The sequence below is a fragment of the Pongo pygmaeus genome, chromosome 1, assembly GCF_028885625.2.
Source record: "Pongo pygmaeus isolate AG05252 chromosome 1, NHGRI_mPonPyg2-v2.0_pri, whole genome shotgun sequence".
In the NCBI taxonomy this organism is placed as follows: domain Eukaryota; kingdom Metazoa; phylum Chordata; class Mammalia; order Primates; family Hominidae; genus Pongo; species Pongo pygmaeus.
In genome coordinates this window covers 186,604,743-186,625,019 of record NC_072373.2, presented here as the reverse complement: position 1 = coordinate 186,625,019, position 20,277 = coordinate 186,604,743, and the positions used below count along the sequence as shown (strand labels likewise).

Sequence of the window (20,277 nt, the reverse complement as noted above, 5' to 3'; positions counted from 1 at the left end):
TCCAATTGACAAGAGAGAGATTTGTTTGTAAAATAGGTGTTGCTCTTTGTGAGGATCTGGGAATATGGGACTAAAAGAGAAAAAAGAATGACGCCTAGGTTTTGGCTTGATCAACTACATTAGCTTGGCCCCTGCCTTCCTCACCATCAAAGCCAGAGCCGCTGCTCCTGCACCGTGACCCTGTGTATCACTGGTATTCTCACCACTGCTTTGAATCCCATCATACTTCTGTCCTTCCATCAAACCTGCTACAGCAGGGCCCAAACGTGGTTGGATCCATCTGACTTTTCCCGCTCCTACTTCTGGGCTGCTTGGCACCACTGCCTTGGCAACACACAAACACAGCCTTGGTGCTACTGTGGCTTCATGCTCTCCAGCCTCTATGCACAGCTTAGCAATCCTTGTCCCTGTCCTGGGGGAGCATGAATTGGTCTGGTTGGCCCTGGAAAATCCACATGGTAGAGGCTGTCACCCCGAGCTGCTCCTGTCTCTTGCAGCCCACAGGCATTTACGGAGCACCTGCTGTGTACTTGGCTGAGAGCTAGGGGTGCTGGGGAACTGGGCAATAACATTAGCATGTGCTAAGTGCTCAGAGGTCAGTGTGACTTACCATGGTGACTGTCCCAAATCTTTCCTATTCATAAGTCCCTACAGTCTACACCCTCACACCACAACCCCAAATCTTCCCAGGGAAAAGAGTCCATCTAGTGAGCATTTTCTCAGGTTCTCCATGCCTCTAAGCTCACCTATCAGAGTAGCCATCTTCACATCCTCCTCCCTTTTCAGGGAAAAGATATCCTGTCTTCTGTGTTCCTCCCCTCATACTCTGGATCTATCCCCTTCCTCTCCTCCCAGGCTTCATTCCACTGTTACGCCCGCTGTCACCTACCCCCTCCCTCTCTCTGCTTGTCTCCTTTCCATCTGAATACAAACATCTCAGTTCTTCACCATCCCACTTCATCTCCAGCCTCCATTCCACTTCTGTCCTCTCCTTCACTACCAAGTCTCTTTAGAAATTGTCTGATCTCTGTCTTGAACACTTTCTCACTTCTTTCCCTCCTCAACCCCTGCAGTTGGTTCTGTTCTCTCCATTCCCCAATAGTGTGTTCCCTAAGGGGCCGGTGACTTTCATGTATTACCAGAAGCAATGTGGTTAATACGAACGTGGATATAAATAGTGCCCATCCTGAGGTCATTGCGAGATTAAATACGAAAATGGAGAGAGCACTTAGAACAGTGCCAGGAATGCAGTAAGAACTCAGTTGTTATTGCTATTATTACTGTTGTTATTATTGTGACGTTGATCATATATTTCATAACTGCCTCTCTGTTTGGCTGCCTCACCCATTATCCACCAAGGCAGGGACTCTGAGTTCTTTTTTTTTTTTTCTTTGAGACGGAGTCTCACTCTGTCACCCAGACTGGAGTGCAGTGGCGCGATCTCAGCTCACTGCAACCTCCTCCTCCCGGGTTCAAGTGACTCTCCTGCCACAGCCTCCCAAGTAGCTGGGATTACAGACGCCTGCCACCATGCCCAGCTAATTTTTGTATTTTCAGTAGAGACAGGGTTTCACCGTGTTGGCCAGGCTGGTCTTGAACTCCCGACCTCAGGTGATCCACCTGCCTCAGTCTCCCAAAGTGTTGGGATTACAGGCGTAAGCCACCACGCCCAGCCTCTGAGCTTTTTATGTTCCCAATGACTAGCACAGAGCCTGAGATAAGCTGGGGCTTAGCATATATTAGAGACACGGATGGTAGATGCTGGTCACCAACAGGACCGTGCCTTTGGGCTTTGGGTTATGTGGCGTCTGCAGACAATCTGGCCATCAACAAGGCTCTTCCTGGGGCAGGGGCGCCTGCCTGTCATGGCAGCTTCTCAGCTCACAGTTTCCTCCCCTACATTCCCTACTTCCCTCCCTCCTTCCTCTACACAAGGCACAGGCTGTCAGCAGAGTCAGTGGGAGCCTGTCAGCAGAAGCCCAGGCACTGCCCCCTTGAGGGCCTCTGGCTCAGCCTCTCCTCTCCTCCTTCAGCACAGGCCTCCCTGCCTGTCACACATGTCATGCATGTGGCTCCAGCTTGTCTGGACACAGATGTGGCCACAGTTCCTAGGCAAGCGGGGTGGGGGCAGTAGCTGGCAGTATTTCAGAACGGGGGGTGGGGGTATCTGTGAACATTGGAAACATCACTGGAAGCCTGGTGCTTTGGAACAGGGAGATCAAAGTGTCCATGAGGATCCACACAGAGGCGGTCCCCAGACTGCCACAGGTGAGCAGGAATTGGCCTGGATTAGCCCTGGAAGATCCACATGGTGGAGGCTGTCACCCCAAGCTGCTCCTGTCTCTTGCAGCCCACAGGCATTTGCTGAGCACCTGCTATGTGCTTGGCTGCGAGCCGGGGGTGCCACACAGCCTGCTGGGGAACTGGGCAATAACATTAGCATGTGCTAAGAGGTCACTGTGCACAAAGAACACTGATGACCCAGAGGAGGGTTTGGTCAGCCCTGTGTGGCTCAGGGAAGACCTCAGAGAGGTAGAGATGCTGCAGTCCAGTCTTGAGGAATGAGCAGAAGTTCCGCATGTGAACGATAAGGAGACGAGAACCCCAGGCAGAGGGAACAGGTGTAGAGGCATGGAGGAGTTAAAGAGCCTGGCAGACTCTAGAAATTATACGTAGTTGTACGGGACTAAAGCGTAGGGAAAGGGAGGAGAAGAGGGGGTATCTGAGACTGGAGAGGTAGACAGGAGCCTTGTAAATCAGACTGAAGAGCTTAACCTTTACCTTCTAGGTAGCGGTTGCAGTTGGTAATATCCCATGTCAAACTAATTCGAGCAAAAAGGAAATTGTATTAGTTTACGTAACTGTGAAGTTCAGGACCTGAACTATCTTTAGGCCCACCTGAATCTAGGACTCAAACAGTGTCTTTCTCCCTACAGCCATAGAAGATGGTTCCAGCAGTTCTAAGCTTGAAGTTGGCACATTGTTTTTCTTAAAGGGCCAGATAGTAGATGTTTTCGGCTTTGTGGGCCATATAGTCTCTGTCACAAGTCTCTACTGTTGTAGGACAAAAGCAGCCATACATCGTTTAAACGAATAGGTGTGGCTGTATTCCAATAAAATAAAACTTTATTTATAGAAACAGGCAGCTGGCCTATAGGCTGTAGTTTGCCTGACCCTGTTCTAGGCTTGCATGGTTTGTATAGCTCACTATTTTAGAGAAAAAAAGAGACTCCCACAGCCCCCAGCATCCAAATATGAAATCTCAGAGAAGATCATGGTGCATAGCACTTAGGTCAAGTGCCCATTCTTTTATTTATTTATTTATTTATTTATTTATTTATTTATTTATTTATTTTTGAGACAGGCTCTCACTCTGTTGCCCAGGCTGAAGTGCAGTGGCAAGGTCATAGCTCACTGCAGCCTCAGCCCTTCCAGGCTCAAGCGGTCCTCCTGCCTCAGCCTCCCAAGTAACTGGGACTACAGGCGTGTACTACCATGACTGGCTAAATTTTTCAATTTTTTTTTTCATAGTGACAGGTTCTCACTGTGTTGCCTAGGCTGGTCTCAAACTCCTAGGTTCAAACAGTCCTCCCACCTCAGCCTTCTAAAGTGCTGGGATTACAGGCATGAGCCACCATGCCTGGCCAGGTGCCCATTCTTGAGCCACTTAGGAAGGGGGGGTCTCCTGATTGGTCAGCCCAGACATGTGCCCATCCCAGTAGCAGTGGTGGGGATCAGCCGAACCAGGAGCATATGGAATGAAAAGGGGGATGCTATTGTAGAAGACAGGGGAAGAGATGTGGATATCCACTGCAACATGCCAACAAGAAAGAGCATGAACTGAGTGCCTGAAAGTACCAGTGATGATCCAGCTTGAAATTGGTCCTGACACAGCCTCAGGCACCAGGCCGGCCCTGCAGTGCTGATGCACGCCCTGCCTGGCCTTTTCCTTCTGTGCAGTATTTGCATCTCAGCTGCTTTGTTTACACCTAGTCAGAATGCACTTGCCTGCTCATTCTTCCTCACACATTGCTCCACCTGCCTGGGTGGAATTAGAGGGCAGAGTTACAAGGGTGCGGGGTGGGGAGGGTGCCAGGCTGAAGCTCCTCTGCCCTTGATGGGGGCTGCTTCCCTCCTCCAGCCTCAGCATTCTCTCTCCTTATCTTGAAGGGACAGTTACTTATGGTTCTCTTCTCTTCTGTGCCTTTGTCTTACAACTACCCTTCTCAACATTCTCCACCAGGCTTACGTTTATTTACTTGTCTTTCAAGGCTTAGCTCAGTTTTGCCATTATCTCCTTTGAGACGTCTTTCCAGTACCCTCAAGTTGGTCAGTGACGTTTGTACCAAAATATAGCATGCTATACCAGAATATAGAATGTGGACATATATTTTCTTATGATTATTTCTCTACCTGTCTCTACCACTAGCTTCTTGAGGAAAGGACCAAAGCTAATTTACTTTTAGGTTCCAAGCTCGTACTTAGCACAGGACCTAGCACTGAGTAGGCAAGCAGTTGTTGGATGGGGCTGTGTTTTCCAGCTCCACCTAGTCCCGTGTAAGATACGGAAGCAAGAGCTTCCTGAACAGGCTTGGAATAGTACTGTTCCAAGTGTTGGTTGGCACCTGATGTTTGTCTCTTTACCTCTGCGCTGCCTCCCTCAGGACATATGATGCCCACCTGCTCTTAAACTTACCATCCTTTCTCCTTCGACTCCTGCTCTCCCATAGGACCCATCTCCCATGGGGTTCATTCAAGTGGTCAGCAAGGGGAACGCAGCAAGACACATATTTGACAGGGCATTTAGAAAGTGTTCACATTACTTGCTTAGACATACACCAGGCTCTTCCTGTGCATGGCCCTTTATGGTGGGGCTGCAGCAGCTAGATCCTAAGCAAGACCATGTAGACTCTAGAACACCTATCTCCCTACATTATGTCTATCCTGCCACTACTCAGAGAAGGTTCTAGGAAGGTGGATCTGTGGGATTTGGCTTCATCCTGTTGGATGACAGTCTCACCTTGTGGGAGCCAAGGCCTGTGGTTGAATATAACAGACTGATGTGCTGTGGTCCCTGGTCTAAGAAGTCATTGCTGGGCTCTGCCTTCCCTTTGTCTCATGGGCTGCTTGCACTCGTCACAGTCATTGGGAGAAGTGGCTAAAAGGCTGGCCACCCAACCAACCAGGCACAGATGTCAAGCTGAAACCATCTGTTACCCTAATCCAGCAAACCCATATCTGGAAGCATATCTGGAAGCACCTCTTTCAGTTGGGTTGGTAGGAACTAGGAGGAAGACCCTACCCTAGATCTGCTGGTGCCCACACATAACTACTCCCTCACCTCACTCCTTAATAAGACCAGTCAGCTTTCTTGCCAGTCTGTGGATACAGGCTTAATATTCCAAGCCTTAGAACATAGTCTAGGTTGATGAGCCAGCGTTGAGGACATTCACCTTATACGCTGCACCTTAGCCACATTTTTGAGCATTAAGTGAGCTGGAAGATCTCTTAGGAGGGCCCCAGGTTGCCCTTCCTGCTGGTTAGCCTGACCCTTATGCCTAATCATAGTCCTCTTTCAGTCTACAGGTCTGGGAGCAGGGCAGCCTCCTGGCTCCTGAGGTTCCACCTATGCTGTGAGAGACACAGGGGGTCAGGTCCACACTCAGCATGTACTCTCCCAGGGCCCCAAACCCCCAAACTACTAGGCTGTAGGATCTAAGGAGAAAGGATAGGCAAGTTCCAGTGCAACTTCCGTCTCCTCCTTCCCCGGGTCCTTCTCACGCACTCACACACACCCTGCTGAAACCTGATCCTGAGGCTGCCTCGCATGCCGGGGTGCTGGCGGGGCTGGCGGGCTGGGGCCTGTCTTTTGGAGCCTGCCCCACCCTGCCCTGCTACCCTCTAGGCCAGGGCAAGCAGGTCAGGCGTCCCACCCCCGCTAGTCTGACCAGTCATTCTACACCTTAAGGGCCACCTCCACCCTGGCCAGGCCCCCAAACTGGCACACTGGTCTGGACGGAAGCCCCTGGATTCTGTTCCAGGTATAGCCTGAGGTTAGGCCACCTGCATAATTAACACACACACACACCATCTCTACCATCACCCCACCCCCACATTTCCTGTTGTTTATGGGCCCCGGCCCATTTTCCAAGGCCTCTGCAGGTGCCAAGTCACCTCACAGGGGATGAACAAAGTGCGGTGGGAACACTGGAGGAAGAGTGCAAGCCTCCCTGGGGGAGTCGGGAGACTGTCCAGAGGAAGTAGTCTTTCAGCTTAATAAGAATGAAACAGAACAGAGGATGCCAGAGGCTGGGAAGGGAGAAATAGGGAGAGACTTGTTAAATTATACAAAATCACAGCTAGATAGGAGGAATAAATTCTAGCATTCCATTGGCACTATAGGGTGATTGTAGTTAACAATAATATATAGTTTCAAATAGCTAGAAAGAAGATATTGAATGTTCTCAACACAAAGAAATGATAAATGTTGGCCGGGCGCAGTGGCTCATGCCTGTCATCCCAACACTTTGGGATGCCAAGGCGGGCAGATCACCTGAGGTCAGGAGTTTGAAACCAGCCTAGCCAACATGGAGAAACCCTGTCTCTACTAGAAATACAAAAATTATTTGGGCGTGGTGGCACACACCTGTAGTTCCAGCTACTCGTGAGGCTGAGGCAGGAGAATCGCTTGAACCTGGGAGGTATAGGTTGCAGTGAGCCAAGATCACACCACTGCACTCCAGCCTGGGCAACAGAGTGAGACTCTGTCTAAAAATAAATAAGAAATGATAAATGTTTGAGATGATGGATATGCTAATTACCCTGATTGGATCACAATACATTATAGGTATCACAATATCACTTTGTACTCCATAAATAAGTACAATTATTATGTGCCTATTAAAATTTTTTTAAGAATAAGAATGCATTTTTTCCAGGCAAATAGAGAAGGAAAGTGGTTGGGAAATAGAGCATAGGTGTACATTTCAGGCAGAGATAATGCATGTGTAAATGCAAGAAGATGGACATGTCTCCAAATAGTGCTGCACTGGGAGTATATAACAGTAGTTCAGGGGAGTAAAATCTAGATTGCATTGGATTGGAGGGTGACTAGGAGATGAGGAAGTGGAGACAGAATATCCACTGCTCTTCCTAGAACTTTTGCCATGAAGGGATGAAAGAGAGGCTGGTAGCTAAAGCGGGTACATGGCCAGGAAGCTTTGTTGAATTTGTTTGTTTGTTTGTTTTTCACAGGGGAGAGACCTGAGCCTTATTGTGTGCATAAAGAGAAACAAACAGAAATGGAATCCATAGCATGATAGAAAGATCTGCTTTGGTGTCATAGGGATGGGGTAAGGAGGCCAAATTTAAGAATAGGTAAAGGGGCTGATAGATTTGTGGGTAAGGAAGCCAAAAGCTGAGGGAGTACCTATCTGATGGTCTTGGTTTTTCTGTGAAGTAAGAGAAAAGATACCTGCTTAAAGAGAGTTGGAAAAGGATAGAGTTTATGGAGAGTAGAGAATGTTTGGAATAGCTGCTGAGCAAAGTTGAGGGCCTAGCGCCTCATAAATTTGTGGTGGCATCAGTGCACTTTAGTGTATATATGTGTGTGTGTTCTCGCAGCCCCTCAAGTATAAAAGGTACAACAGTGTAAGATTAGATAAATCTCTGGTTAGATTTTGCCTAATGTGTGAGACAAAAGGACGGTGGAACCAACGGGTACAGGACCCTGGCAAGAGTGAGACTGAGGAGATGGATGGGATCTAACCAAGAGAGATAATAGACTAGAAGTATGTATAGAAATCAAGTGGGTTTGGAGTGAAGAAAGCAAAGGAGAGAAAGAGAAAATAGAACATGAAGAAATTGCATTCAGAGAGTATTGGAGATTAATATTTTCAAAGTGATGAAGAGTTTCAGAATGTGGCTGTGGGACTGAGTGCCTGACGTGGAGTGAAGATGAGAGGGTCACTGGAGTCAAGTAAGTCATCTTTGAGGCCAGAGTTGTAGGCATTGAAGTTTCTGAAAATAATTGAGCAAGAATTGGATTTGCGTAGAATATGAGACAGATGCTGAAACGTTGAATGAATATGGCAGAGTTGGTAGATGATCGGTTGAAACTTGGTAATAAAAGTGATGGCGATGTAGTGATGGAGGTGAGGATGATGTTGGGCAAAGTTATGGTGCTGGCTGTGATTGTTAGAAATTCCACATCCACCACTGTCCTTTCTGAGAGTTCTAGGGTAACAAGAATGTAGAGTGTTCCAAGTCCTTGTTCCCATCTTGAAACCTGATCTCCCCATCACCATGAAAGCATGTCTGTGGTCAAGAGAAGGAGGAGGAAGAAGAGACTAGAGCACAGCACAGGACATGTTGAGGGAACAGTCCTTGAATCCATGCAGCTGCAATCAATGATATAAGGAGGGGAAACCAGGAAAAAAAAAACAAGCGTGCAAATCTCCTAAGAAAAGGTGAAGAAAAGCCACAGGATAGTCTTAGAACAGGTAAAGAGAGGCCTTTGTTAGTCATATGGAACTAGATAAAATTGGATCTGGTCTTTACACCAACCAGAATAGACCAGAGATTTAAATGTAAAACATGAAAACACACAAGTACTAAAAAAGTATGGATGAATTTCTCTATAACCTGGGGATGAGAAAAACTTTCCTATGACTCAAACTCCAGAAGCAATAGGGGAAAGACTGATAAATTTGACTTAAAACAACAACAACAACAACAAAAACCTATTGTGTGGGAGGCCAAGAGTGACTGACCATAGCAGCAGCTTTCTGCCTCCTGCTTTGAGAAAAAATAAAAATCTTTTGCAAAAATGAGGGGGGAAATAAAGAAAAGAAAACACCATAACCCAAGTAAATAAATAAATAAACAAGGGAAAATATTTGTAACTGTATCTCAGAGAATTTATATATTAAGTATATAAAGAACTTTAAAAAAAGAGAAGAAAAAAACAATACCTAAAAAATAGGCAAGAGATACAAATAAAGTTTACAGAAAAAGAACTGCAAATGGCCCTTCCATATATGAAATAATGCTAAATTCCACTCATAACAAAAGAAATGCAAATTAAGATGACAGTGAAATACTATTTTTTTTCTATCAGACTAACAAAATCGAAATGTTTGACAATGTACTCTTGGTGATGTTGCAGGGGCTGTGGGGGAGTGGCACTTTCATATATCACTGGTGGGTATTGCAAAATGGCACAATCCCTGTGGAGGGGAATTTGGCAGTATGGAGCAAAATTAAAGATATACACTTTCCCTTTGATCCAGCAAGCGCACTTTTAGGAATCTATTTCAAAGATACATTGGCAAATAGAAAAGATATATGCATTAAGTTATTCATTGTAACCACTACTAGTAGAACCTACTTTACAAAAGACTGGAAACAACCCAGGAGATTGATTGAAGAAAATAAGGTACATAATCAATCATGGAGTATTATTGAGTATGTAATTATAATGGAGTGCTCACCAGGATATATTGTTTAGTAATAAAAGAAAAATAGACAAAACAGTATGTATACTGTGTTACATTTTTAGTGAATAAAGAAGGGAACAGGAATACACACACACACACACACACACACACACACACACTTCATTTATTTGCTTATATCAAGAAAACAAAAAGGATACAATAAAACTAATAAAAATGAATACTGTATGGGACTAGAAGTAACAGGCTGACAGAGATGAAAGCTAGACTTCTTTGAATATATTTTGTTTGTGAATTTAATTGTGTAACTATGCAAAACTCTATATCATCATTAAACAAAATCAATGAAAATGAGGGAAAAACTCTCCCTTAAAAGCAAAAGCAGAATGAAACAAATGAACCTAACTATGTATCATGTCATTGATAAATTAAACTCAGCAGAATTATTTCAACTGGCAAATGCAAAGTAATTTGTCTGTTCTTCTAGTGGGGTATACCCTAAGGCAGAAGGAACTGCAAAGAAACCTTAAATTGTTTTTAGTAATGGTAGTGTTAGTAGTATACTGGTATTGTTTTTCTGAAACCATTATATACATTTTCTATATGTATACGTTAGGATCAAGCAAAAAAAGTAGTTGTGTTAATGTCACTGGAAACAAGGATATCAGCTTAAAAGAGATACAAATATAAAGTCAAATATAGTAGGTAAACAATTTTTTGCATGTGAATTATATATCATAAAGCTGTTTTAAAAAAGAAAAAGAAGATAAATACAAATCTTATAATCCTAATTTTGAATTGGAAATACTAGTTACAAATGAATGATGTATTCTTTTCCTCAAAAAATTAATTCCCACCCTGAGCAATATAGTGAGACTCCATCTCTACAAAAAATAAAAAATAAGCCAGACGTGGTGGCACATGCCTGTAGTCCTAGCTACGCAGGAGGCTGAGGTGGAAGGAACGCTTGAGCCCAAGAGTTTGAGGTTGTAGTAAACAAAGATCACACCACTGTACTCTAGCCTGGGCAATAGAGCAAGAGCCTATCTCAAAAAAAAAATTATAGTTAAAATTTTAGGTGTGATAATGTTTTAAGAAAGGTTGTTTAGGTATGGTTTATGTTTTAAGGTGTCCTTATCTTTTAGAAAATAATGCTGAAATATTTTATGGATGAAATGGCATAATTTCTGGGAATTTTCAAAATAGTATACAAAGAAAGTGGATGGGGTATAAAAGAAACAAAACTGACCATGATTGAAAATTGCTGAATCTGGGTGATGGGGGTGGCATGGTTGACAGTACTATTTTTTCTGCCTTTTTATATGTGAAATTTTCCATAATGAAAAGTTTAAAAATATATACACCGGAGAAAAAAATGAGTTCCCTTTGCAAAGAAATGCACCTAACTAGCAGAAGTGTTAGAGGAGAGCTGGCTGAATCATTCAAGAAATAGAAAGAGCAGCTACAGAAAGAAAATCCAAAGCCGAAGGCCTGATAAAAGAGAGAGACGAAGTGGAAAGTGTTTGAGGCTGAGCATGGTGGCTCACGCCTATAATCCCAGCACTTTGGGAGCCTGAGGCAGGAGGATCACTTAAGCCCAGGAGTTGAAGACCACCCTGGGCAACATAGTGAGACTTCATCTCTATTAAAAATAAAAATAAAATGAGAACTTAGCTGGGTATGGGGGTGGATGTCTGTAGTCCTAGCTACTCGGGAGGCTGAGGTGGGAGGATCACTTGAGCCCAGAAGTTTGGGATTACAATGAGCCGTGTTCACGCCACTGCACTCCAGCCTGGGTAACAGATGTATATGGGACAGATGAACGTGCTCAACAATATCTGAATGCAACTGGGAAAATATGGAATATGGGGCACTCTACAGGACAAATAACCTGTATACATAGAACTAGGAAATATGTGTATGTCCTAGTTTTGACGAGCCTGGAAATAATGACCAACCCATAACAACATGAGCTTCCCTAGCTACTCTGATGGTGATCTGTAAATACCATTACCAATTAAAAGGAACCAGGCTTCCCTGGGAAAATGACTGATTCCAAGTCGGGGCAAGAAATGTACAAGATCAACCTCAAAAATCTTTTCATACAAGAAAGCCAGGACATTATCAAAGATTACTAGGATGTGTGTAGAAGATTCAGGAGCCAAACTGAAAAGACTCCACTGGCCAAAGATGGGATAATCTGAGCATCAAAAAATAATGATTGGCTGGGCTCAGTGGCTCACGCCTGTAATCCCAGCACTTTGGGAGACCAAGGCGGGCGGATCACCTGAGGTCAGGAGTTCAAGATCAACCTGACCAACACAGTGAAACCTCATCTCTACTTAAAATACAAAATTAACCAGGCATGATGGCAGGTGCCTGTAATCCCAGCTACTCGGGAGGCTGAGGCAGGAGAATCACTTGAACCCAGGAGGCAGAGGTTGCAGTGAGCTGAGATCGCACCATTGCACTCCAGCCTAGGCAACAAGAGCAAAACTCCATCTCAAAAAAATAAATAATAAATAAATAAGTAAATAAGAATAATGGCTACAAAAATTACAGTAGATTGACATATATCAAATACATGAAAATGTCTGAATTCCTAATGATTAAAATATTAAAAAGCCTCATTAATCATCTTTGGAGGGTGCTAAGGAATCAGCTCATTATTCTGCAAATGGGTAAATAAGGGGGAAAATTAAGCATTTTATCTGATCTTTTCTGTAGGACTGCTACCAAAGAGTTAGTGAGAGAAAGTTTATAGAAGTACTGTAGCATCTCCTAAAGAAAGGATAGATCTAGGCGGTGATCCTCAGTGGCTGCTACAAGCATTCTGTGCAGAGCCGCTGAGAACTTTTATCAGTTCTAGCCAAGAACACTTGAACCTAGTCTTTTTTAAAATTTGAGATGGAGTCTCGCTCTGTCGTCCAGGTTGTAGTGCAGTGGCGTGATCTCAGCTCACTGCAACCTCTACCTCCCAGGTTCAAGTGACTCTCCTGCCTCAGCCTCCCAAGTTGCTGGGACTACCGGCGTGCCCACCATGCCTGGCTAATTTTTGTATTTTTAGTAGAGACAGAGTTTCGCCATGTTAGCCAGGCTGGTCTCAAACTCCTGACCTCAGGTGATCCGCCTGCCTTGGCCTCTCAAAGTGCTGGGATTGGAGGCACGAGCTACTGCGCCCAGCCTGAACCCAATCTTGATCAATAATTTTTTTATTTTTTTGAGGCAAGGTCTCACACTGTCACCCAGGCTGGGGTGCAGTGGTGTGATCTGACCTCACTGCAGCCTCAACCCCCTGAGCTCAAGCGATCCTTCCACCTCAGCCTCCCAGATAACTGGGATACAGTCTCTGTATAGCAGGAGAAAGGCAGTCTACGAAGCAATCTACAAAATAATATAGGAAAAGAAAAATCAGTTTGGATGTATACCATAAGGTTAATTATCTCTGTGTTGTACAATTATGGGTATTTTTATTTTTTATGTGTGCTTGTCTGTATTTTTTCCAAAATTAACACGATACAGGTTGCACAAAAAATGAGGTGTTTTTAAAAGTAAAACTTACCGAACTTTTCCAATCATCTGAATAAAAAGAAAGCAGAGGAAAAGGAAAAAAAAATGTCGAGATCATTTGGCTAGATCTTAGGCATATTTTATTAGCATATGACATCTAGTACATATTGGAAAGCAGATAAAATCCTGTCCAAGCTTGACTCTGAGAGAAACTTTCCAGAAATTTTATAAGCTCAGTCCTGACACAGAAGAAGAGGTTCTTGGTGCAGGCTTATCCAGGGACCATGTTTACTTTGATATTACACATAGACCATGACCAGGATCCTCAGAGCCTCTAGCAAAACATCAAATATATTAATTTACTTAGATTTTATATACTTGGCACAAGAAATATGCATTACCCTTTTACATGGGGTGGTAGTGGGAGTGCACTGACTCAGTTGCTGGGACCCAACTCAGAGCTCCCAAGTGTTGACATCTTCCTAGCAAGAGTGATGGGGGAGGGAGCAGGATTCCAAGTTTTCTGCCTCTTTCAAGTTCATGTCAAAATCTCTAATAATACCAGACCTCTGAGTGATAACTGATACTGTTCCTCCTGGGACTGCTGGTTATAATGGTGTTAGTGATGATAGGGATGAGAAATCCATGCTGTGGTTGCTTCTGGGCTTGGAGGGCCACCCCTGCAGCCTCCAGTTATTCAGTGGCTGATTCAGGGTGAGTTAGAAATAACAACACAGAGCCATGGAGGCCCAGGCCTCCACACATTCATTTATGGCCAGGAAGGTCCTGAGCAGGCCCCATGGCAGAATTCTCAGCACACAGTGAGTGATCAGGAACTGGCCATCTTTGGGGCTGCCAGGTTCCCTGAAAAGGGCCTTCAAAGCAGGGTGCTAGCGCCCATGTGAAGTTGTGCTCTCCAGTCATCTCTGAAGAGCTCAATTCCTGCTGCACCTTCTCCCTCTTCCTCACTTCCCTTTGCCTCCCTTCAGACTTCATTTCCTCCTCCCCAAGCCTGTCCCCTCCCTGCCCATTCCAAGAAGAGTAAGACTTGCCTGTTCTTTCACCCCAGCTGAGCATCACTTCACCCTCCTTCCCTCGCCTTTCCCCCCATCTCCCCTCCAGGCCTAGATCAACCCTTCCTCTGAAGCTCTGGGTCTCTCCTCACTTCCACAGGAACTTAGCCTCCTCTCTTTCCTTCTCTCCACCAGCAAATGCACTCAGATTCCTACTGGTCTGAAACCTCTCCCCTCGGCCCTGCCTCCTAGGACTCTGCTTTTTCTTTCTCTTCCCTACCAAACTTCTGTCTCCTGTAGCTTTTAACCTGCTTTGCCCTCTCACCATGAATTCTCCTTCTTCCTCACTGTGGGTGGTCCACTTCCCAGAATTCTCTCCAAAATCTGTCTCCATGTACTGGCTGTATTTTTGGATATATTTCTGCTCAACTGGACAGTGTCTCATCTCTGTGTTCCCAGATTGCAGGAACAGTGTGGGCAGCAGTGACTATTTGATGGATGCCTGCACAACCTTCCAGAGAGCTTCCAGCTCTGAGAAATTGATCCTTGCTGAGCAAATCTTGTCTCTCCACTCCTACAGCTGGCCAAATAAAGACTGACCAGGCCTACTCCCTCAGACTCAGGCTCCACTGAACAAGATCTGTCAAACCCCTCAACAGCTACCCAGTGAACACTGGGTGGAGGCGGGTATGCCGGATTGCAGAGGGGGCTTCCAGCAGATCCTTAGCCAAGACCGACACACGGAAGTGCCACCAGTACTCCAGACTGTTGCGTTTTTGTGATCCTCAACAGTCCTGTTATATTCCAGGTTCTCCAAGCCAGCACCCATGTTCCTGGACGACTCCTTTCGCAAGTGGGCTAGAATCCGGGAGTTTGTGCCACCTTTTGGGATCAAAGGTCAAGGTATGTTGGGAACCCTGACCTACATTAACATCTCATCCCCCCGACTGTCTCCCTATCCTTCAGGACAAGGCTACATCCTCGGAAGTCTCCATGCTGAGAATCCACCCTTCCTCTACTCTCAACAAATCTTCTCTACCTTTCTCCCTTCTTTTTTTTTTTTTTTTTTTTTTTTGAGATAGATCCTTGCTCTGTCGCCCAGGCTAAAGTGCAGTGGCATGATCTCGGCTCACACAATCTCCACCTTTAAGATCCTCCTACCTCAGTCTCCTGAGTAGCTGGGACCATAGGCAGGCACCACCATGCCTGGCTAATTTTTTCTTTGTATGTTTAGTAGAGACAGGGTTTTACCATGTTGCCCAGGTTGATCTCAAACTCCTGGACTCAAGTGATCTGCCTAAAGTGGTGGGGTTACAGGCATGAGCCACCGTGCCCGGCTTCTTCTTTAATGGAATATTTACACAGAGCCCACCGCTTTGCCAGGGGCTGAGTATACAACAGTGAAGTAGACAGATTGTTTCCTCTCCTCAAAAAGCTCCGGTATAGCGGAGATTCAGATACTTAGAGTGCAGAGCTCTGGTGAGGGAAGTACAAGGAGCTGTGAGAACACAGAAAAGGTGTGCTGTAGACAGGAACACTAGAGTACTAGGTATAGTAAGGACATTCCCAGAGAAAACAGATACTGTCCCCTAGGAGTGCCCCACGCCCCACATCAGCCCATCCTGATATTTTTCACCTGAACCTCGTCTCCCTTCCAACCCTTCCTTATCCTGTCCAAGGCTAACCTTTCCCCTACACTCTCACAAACTCCTGTTCCATTGCCTTGGGGACCTCACCCACACAGCTCCCTCCTAACTTAAGACTTTCCCATCCCTAGTAAACAATTCTGCTTCTTTGTCAAGTTCTGTGCTATTTCATGGCATGGTGGCAAATAATCTGGACTTATGGGTCAGGCAGAGAGGGATCAGATCCCCATACTGCCTCTTTACTAGCTGTGACCCTGGACAAGTTGCCTGTCTGTGCTTTAGTTCCGTCAGCAGTTGAATGGAGAGAATAATACTACTGTGTAAAGTTGTGGTCAGAATTACATAAAATAACTGCTAAAGGGGTGATATCATTTGGCCAGGAGACTCAAGAATACCTGAACCCTCTACTCAGCCAGACTACCTCTCCCTGAAAAGAAGACAGTGGCCAGGAAAAACACTGTTGAACTGGAGCTTTGACCTCAGACCTTCAAGGACAAATCTAATGGGTTGGGTTAAACCATATGAAGAACCCCTTTTCCCTGGGTGCAGGCAGCCAAGAGGGCCACTCTTCTCTCTTGAATCTGCACTCGAGACTCAGATGGGATAGCTACAAAGGCCAGGGAAGTTTGATATGGAGCCCATCAGCCAGCAAGCAGAGAGCACCTGCTAATGTGTGCCCTTTCTGCTGAGGTTCTCCTCCTAGAAAACAAAGCCCAATCCATATCCTTGACCTTGGCTTATTTTAGTAGCAATATGCTCTTCCTTAAAGGTGAAATTGGAAGTGGGAAAAGGAGGGAATCTGTGGCCTTTCCTAAAGCCCACCATAAGGTATATCTGAAGGCACTTAGTGTAGAACATTGCTTAAAGGTTTGTTTCCCTACCCCATTCTCACTCAACTTCTGGAAGGATTAACTGCACCTACTGCCTCCTCTTTCTCACCATTTACTCCTGAAGAATATCTGCATCCCTGCCCATCCCACCCCACCATTCCAGTGAAACTGCTCAGTGTCCCAGAGAAATCCAAGGGATACTTCTCAGTCCTTAACATGACCTCTCGGCTACCTCTGCCTCCTTTAAAAAAGTATAAATTTGTTATTTTTAATTTTGGAGACATCTTTTCTTTAGATGAAATATTTCAAGCATACAAAAAATACTAGGAATAATGAGCATTGATGTACCTTCTACCCAGCTGAAGAAATAAAACATGAGATACAATTAAAGCTTCTGTGGGGCCCTTCCTGCTCCATTCTGTTCCTTCCCCTGGAAGCCATTATTCTGCATTATCCTGGCTTCATTGTTGGCATTCTTATGCCTTGTTTATATATGTTTGAGACAGGGTCTTGCTTTGTCACCCAGGCTGGAGTGCAGTGGCACACACACGACTCACTGCAACCTCAACTCCAGCGCTCAAGCAATCCTCTCACCTCAGCTCCCCAAGTAGCTGGGACTACAAGCACACACTAGCACTACTAATTTTTTGTATTTTTTTGTAGAAACAGGGTTTAACCATGTTGCCCAAGCTGGTCTCAAACTCCTGAGCTCAAGCAATCCTCCCTCCTTGGCCTCCCAAAGTGCTGGGATTACAGGTGTGAGCCACCACACCCGGGCTTGTTTATGTATTTTCACTACATATTTATATATTTATTAAAAATATAGTACCGCTCTTACATGTCTTTAGACTTTACAAATGGTGTCATTATATGTACATATATTTGTGTATATGTGTATGTATATTCTTCATTTTTCTGAATATTGAGATTTATCTATATTGGTACATATAGCTGTAGGTCATTGATTTTTTTTTTTAATGGCTGTGTAGGATTTCATACACCACGTTTAATCTGGTTTTTTGTTTTTGGTGGACATTCAGCTTGCCCTCCAACATTTTGCTATTACAAACAGTTCATCAGCGAACACTTTTGCATGTCTCCTGGAGCAAGTGTGTGACTTTTTCAATGCTCCGCACCTAGGAGCATAGTTGTAGGATCTTAGTGCATGCACATCTTCGTGGTTATTTGATGTTATTAAGATGCTCTCCATTGTGGTGATACCAGTTTACTTTATTTTTAGGTCTTTACGTACATTATTTTATATCTTCCTAACAACTCCACAAAATAGGAATTACTTTCATTTTAGAGATGAGGAAACTAAAGCTCAAAGAAAGGAAATGATTTTTATAAGGTCACAGAGCACAGCCAGTATTTGACTCCAAAGCCAATACCCTTGCTATTCACTATACATCATATTATAGTGCTCTCATGATACCAGAGTTTGGAAGAGCAGTCCTTATTGCCAAAGCCAGAGAGAGGCCAAGGAGATGAGGTCTAAATAGTGGGCATAGGTCTGAGAGCACAGAAGTCACGGGGGTCTTTGCTGAGTGGAGTGCAGGTGGGCAGAGCCAGGCTCAGGGAGTAAAGAGGTGAGGAGGTAAAGACAGCCTGGCAAAGAGCAGTATTCAGGGTTGGCAATGTGAGAGGGAGGAAGTGAGGGAAAGGTGATGTCAGATAATGAGGCACGTGGTGAACTCTTCAGTTGCTGGGTGTCTCATTTGTTTCCTGATATCTGTTGGGTGGGAGCACAGAGATAAGTACAAGGTGGTCTCTAGCTCTGAGCAGGTACTCCCATTCCAGGGAGACTGTGTGCGCCAGCTTCCAGGGAAGGTCCTGGCCTAAGAATGTATGTCCTGGGGCCTGACTACAGAGCCTCAGAAAACCAGATGAGCCTCCCAGAAGCCTGGGAGAGAAGCTGCGTGCCAGTTAGGGACGGGCTCCTGGCAGTGATATGCCTGTCTGTTTCCTGCCTTCACCTCCTTTCTCAGGAAGAAAGTCAGGGCAGTGGCCCAACACATCCTTGTGTCCAGAGCTCTCTCCACTTCCACTTTCACTCTAGCCCCTAGGAACTTGTGCCTTCCAGTAGGATTGTCAGTAAACATTTTATAGAAACGTAAGTGACCCTGTAACAGAAACCTCTCTCCTCTGTCTGCAGACAATCTGATCAAAGCCATCTTGTCAGTCACCAAAGAGTACCGCCTGACCCCTGCCTTGGACAGGTGAGCCACACACTGCGCAGCCTCCTACCCACCGCTGCCTGGTGGTGTGCAGAGGTGTTGAGGCCCAGCTGGCCTTCCCTGGACATGGGCAGTTTCTCCAGCACATCCGCACATGCACATACAGTACACACACAGGGTGGGTGGAGCAGGTAAGCGGAACCACTCCACCTGACTTGCATCCCCACGGGCTGTCAGCACTTGGCAAGACATCCCAGTCCTCAGATACCAGAGGTTTGAGGGTAAGAACTGAAGACACTGGGGCTGGGACTAGCCCAGCAATGGGACTGAGGGCCTGGGTGGCGGGGGCAGGTGAAGGGGGGGCAAGGCTTAAGTCCAGAAGGCAGTGACAGCTCCCAAACTAACAGACCCTAGAGCGGGAAGCCCCAGGGCCAGGGATGGGAGAAGCAAGATGGGTAAGCTCTCTAGTGGCTGCTGGGAGCCTTGAGTCCTAGAGCCTCCTGTCCTGTTCCCCTTTTCTTGCTTTCCTGGTATAGCCCCAAGCTCAGCCCACTTTTCCCCCTCCCCTGAAGCCTGCCTAAACACCACTACCCCTTGGGGAACCTTTACCCTAGAATGTCATTTTACCAAAGCTCCCTCCTCACCACCCAGGCCTGGCACCCAAGCCTTTCCATGGCCCTGTTTTCCTGGGGAAGTGTCTGGGCCTAGACAGAGATGCTGGAGAGTCTAAGGGCTCAGCTACCCATTGTATGGTTCAGGCCTTCTCTCAGAAATGCTGCCAGAAGCCCATTGGTCTTCTTCCTCTATCCCAGCCTGGTCCTGGACAAGGGCGTGGGGTCAAGGGCCAAAGGAGCAGGGGAAGAGACCTGGTGGGCAGCTCTCTGTACAGAGGTCTCCGCCTCTCTCCCCTCAGCCTCCGCTGCCGCCGCTGCATCATCGTGGGCAATGGAGGGGTTCTTGCCAACAAGTCTCTGGGGTCACGAATTGACGACTATGACATTGTGGTGAGGTGAGCTCCCCAAAATGGCACCTCGGGTGAGTGTCCTGGCCCCAACCCTTAGTCCTGAGCCCATTGAGAACTGTCTGTCTGGCTAGTTGGGCTGGAGGTCAACGGAAGCCTCAAGAACTCTGGGTTGGAGGGCTTTGGAACAGACAACTAGGGGTGGCACCTGGGGAGAATAGGTCCAGGTGACCTGGACTCCCTATTCTCCGTGCCTGGGATATTCTGGGGTCATGGTGCCTTCCCAAACACAGGCCCAGGCTCTGAGTGGGCCTGCTCTCTGTAGACTGAATTCAGCACCAGTGAAAGGCTTTGAGAAGGACGTGGGCAGCAAAACAACACTGCGCATCACCTACCCCGAGGGCGCCATGCAGCGGCCTGAGCAGTACGAGCGAGATTCTCTCTTTGTCCTCGCCGGCTTCAAGTGGCAGGACTTTAAGTGGTTGAAATACATCGTCTACAAGGAGAGAGTGGTAAGCTCTCCTGGCACCAGCTCCTTCCCCTCTTGTCCTGGCCTTCCGCAACTCCTGAGCAGTCCCGCCCCTTGAATGCAGCAAAGAACGAGTAAGAACCTTCAAAAGAAGCATTAATGACCCAAAGCTGAAATCACCCAATGGCAACCAGAGGGCAAAGAGGTCAGGAGATT

General features: G+C 46.0%; 1 protein-coding gene across 23 annotated transcripts in view; it reads left to right on the top strand.

The window, feature by feature from the left end:
• The window catches only part of ST3GAL3 (ST3 beta-galactoside alpha-2,3-sialyltransferase 3), a 228,089-nt gene that overhangs the window by 174,352 nt on the left and 33,460 nt on the right, over positions 1-20,277 (top strand). For all 23 annotated transcript variants that reach the window (XM_054491277.2, XM_063656901.1, XM_054491298.2 and 20 more), the window contains 4 exons: positions 14,787-14,881; positions 18,610-18,673; positions 19,545-19,640; positions 19,918-20,104. In XM_054491277.2, the coding sequence (XP_054347252.1) occupies positions 14,787-14,881; positions 18,610-18,673; positions 19,545-19,640; positions 19,918-20,104 (442 nt within the window). The remainder of the gene's footprint in view (positions 1-14,786; positions 14,882-18,609; positions 18,674-19,544; positions 19,641-19,917; positions 20,105-20,277) is intronic.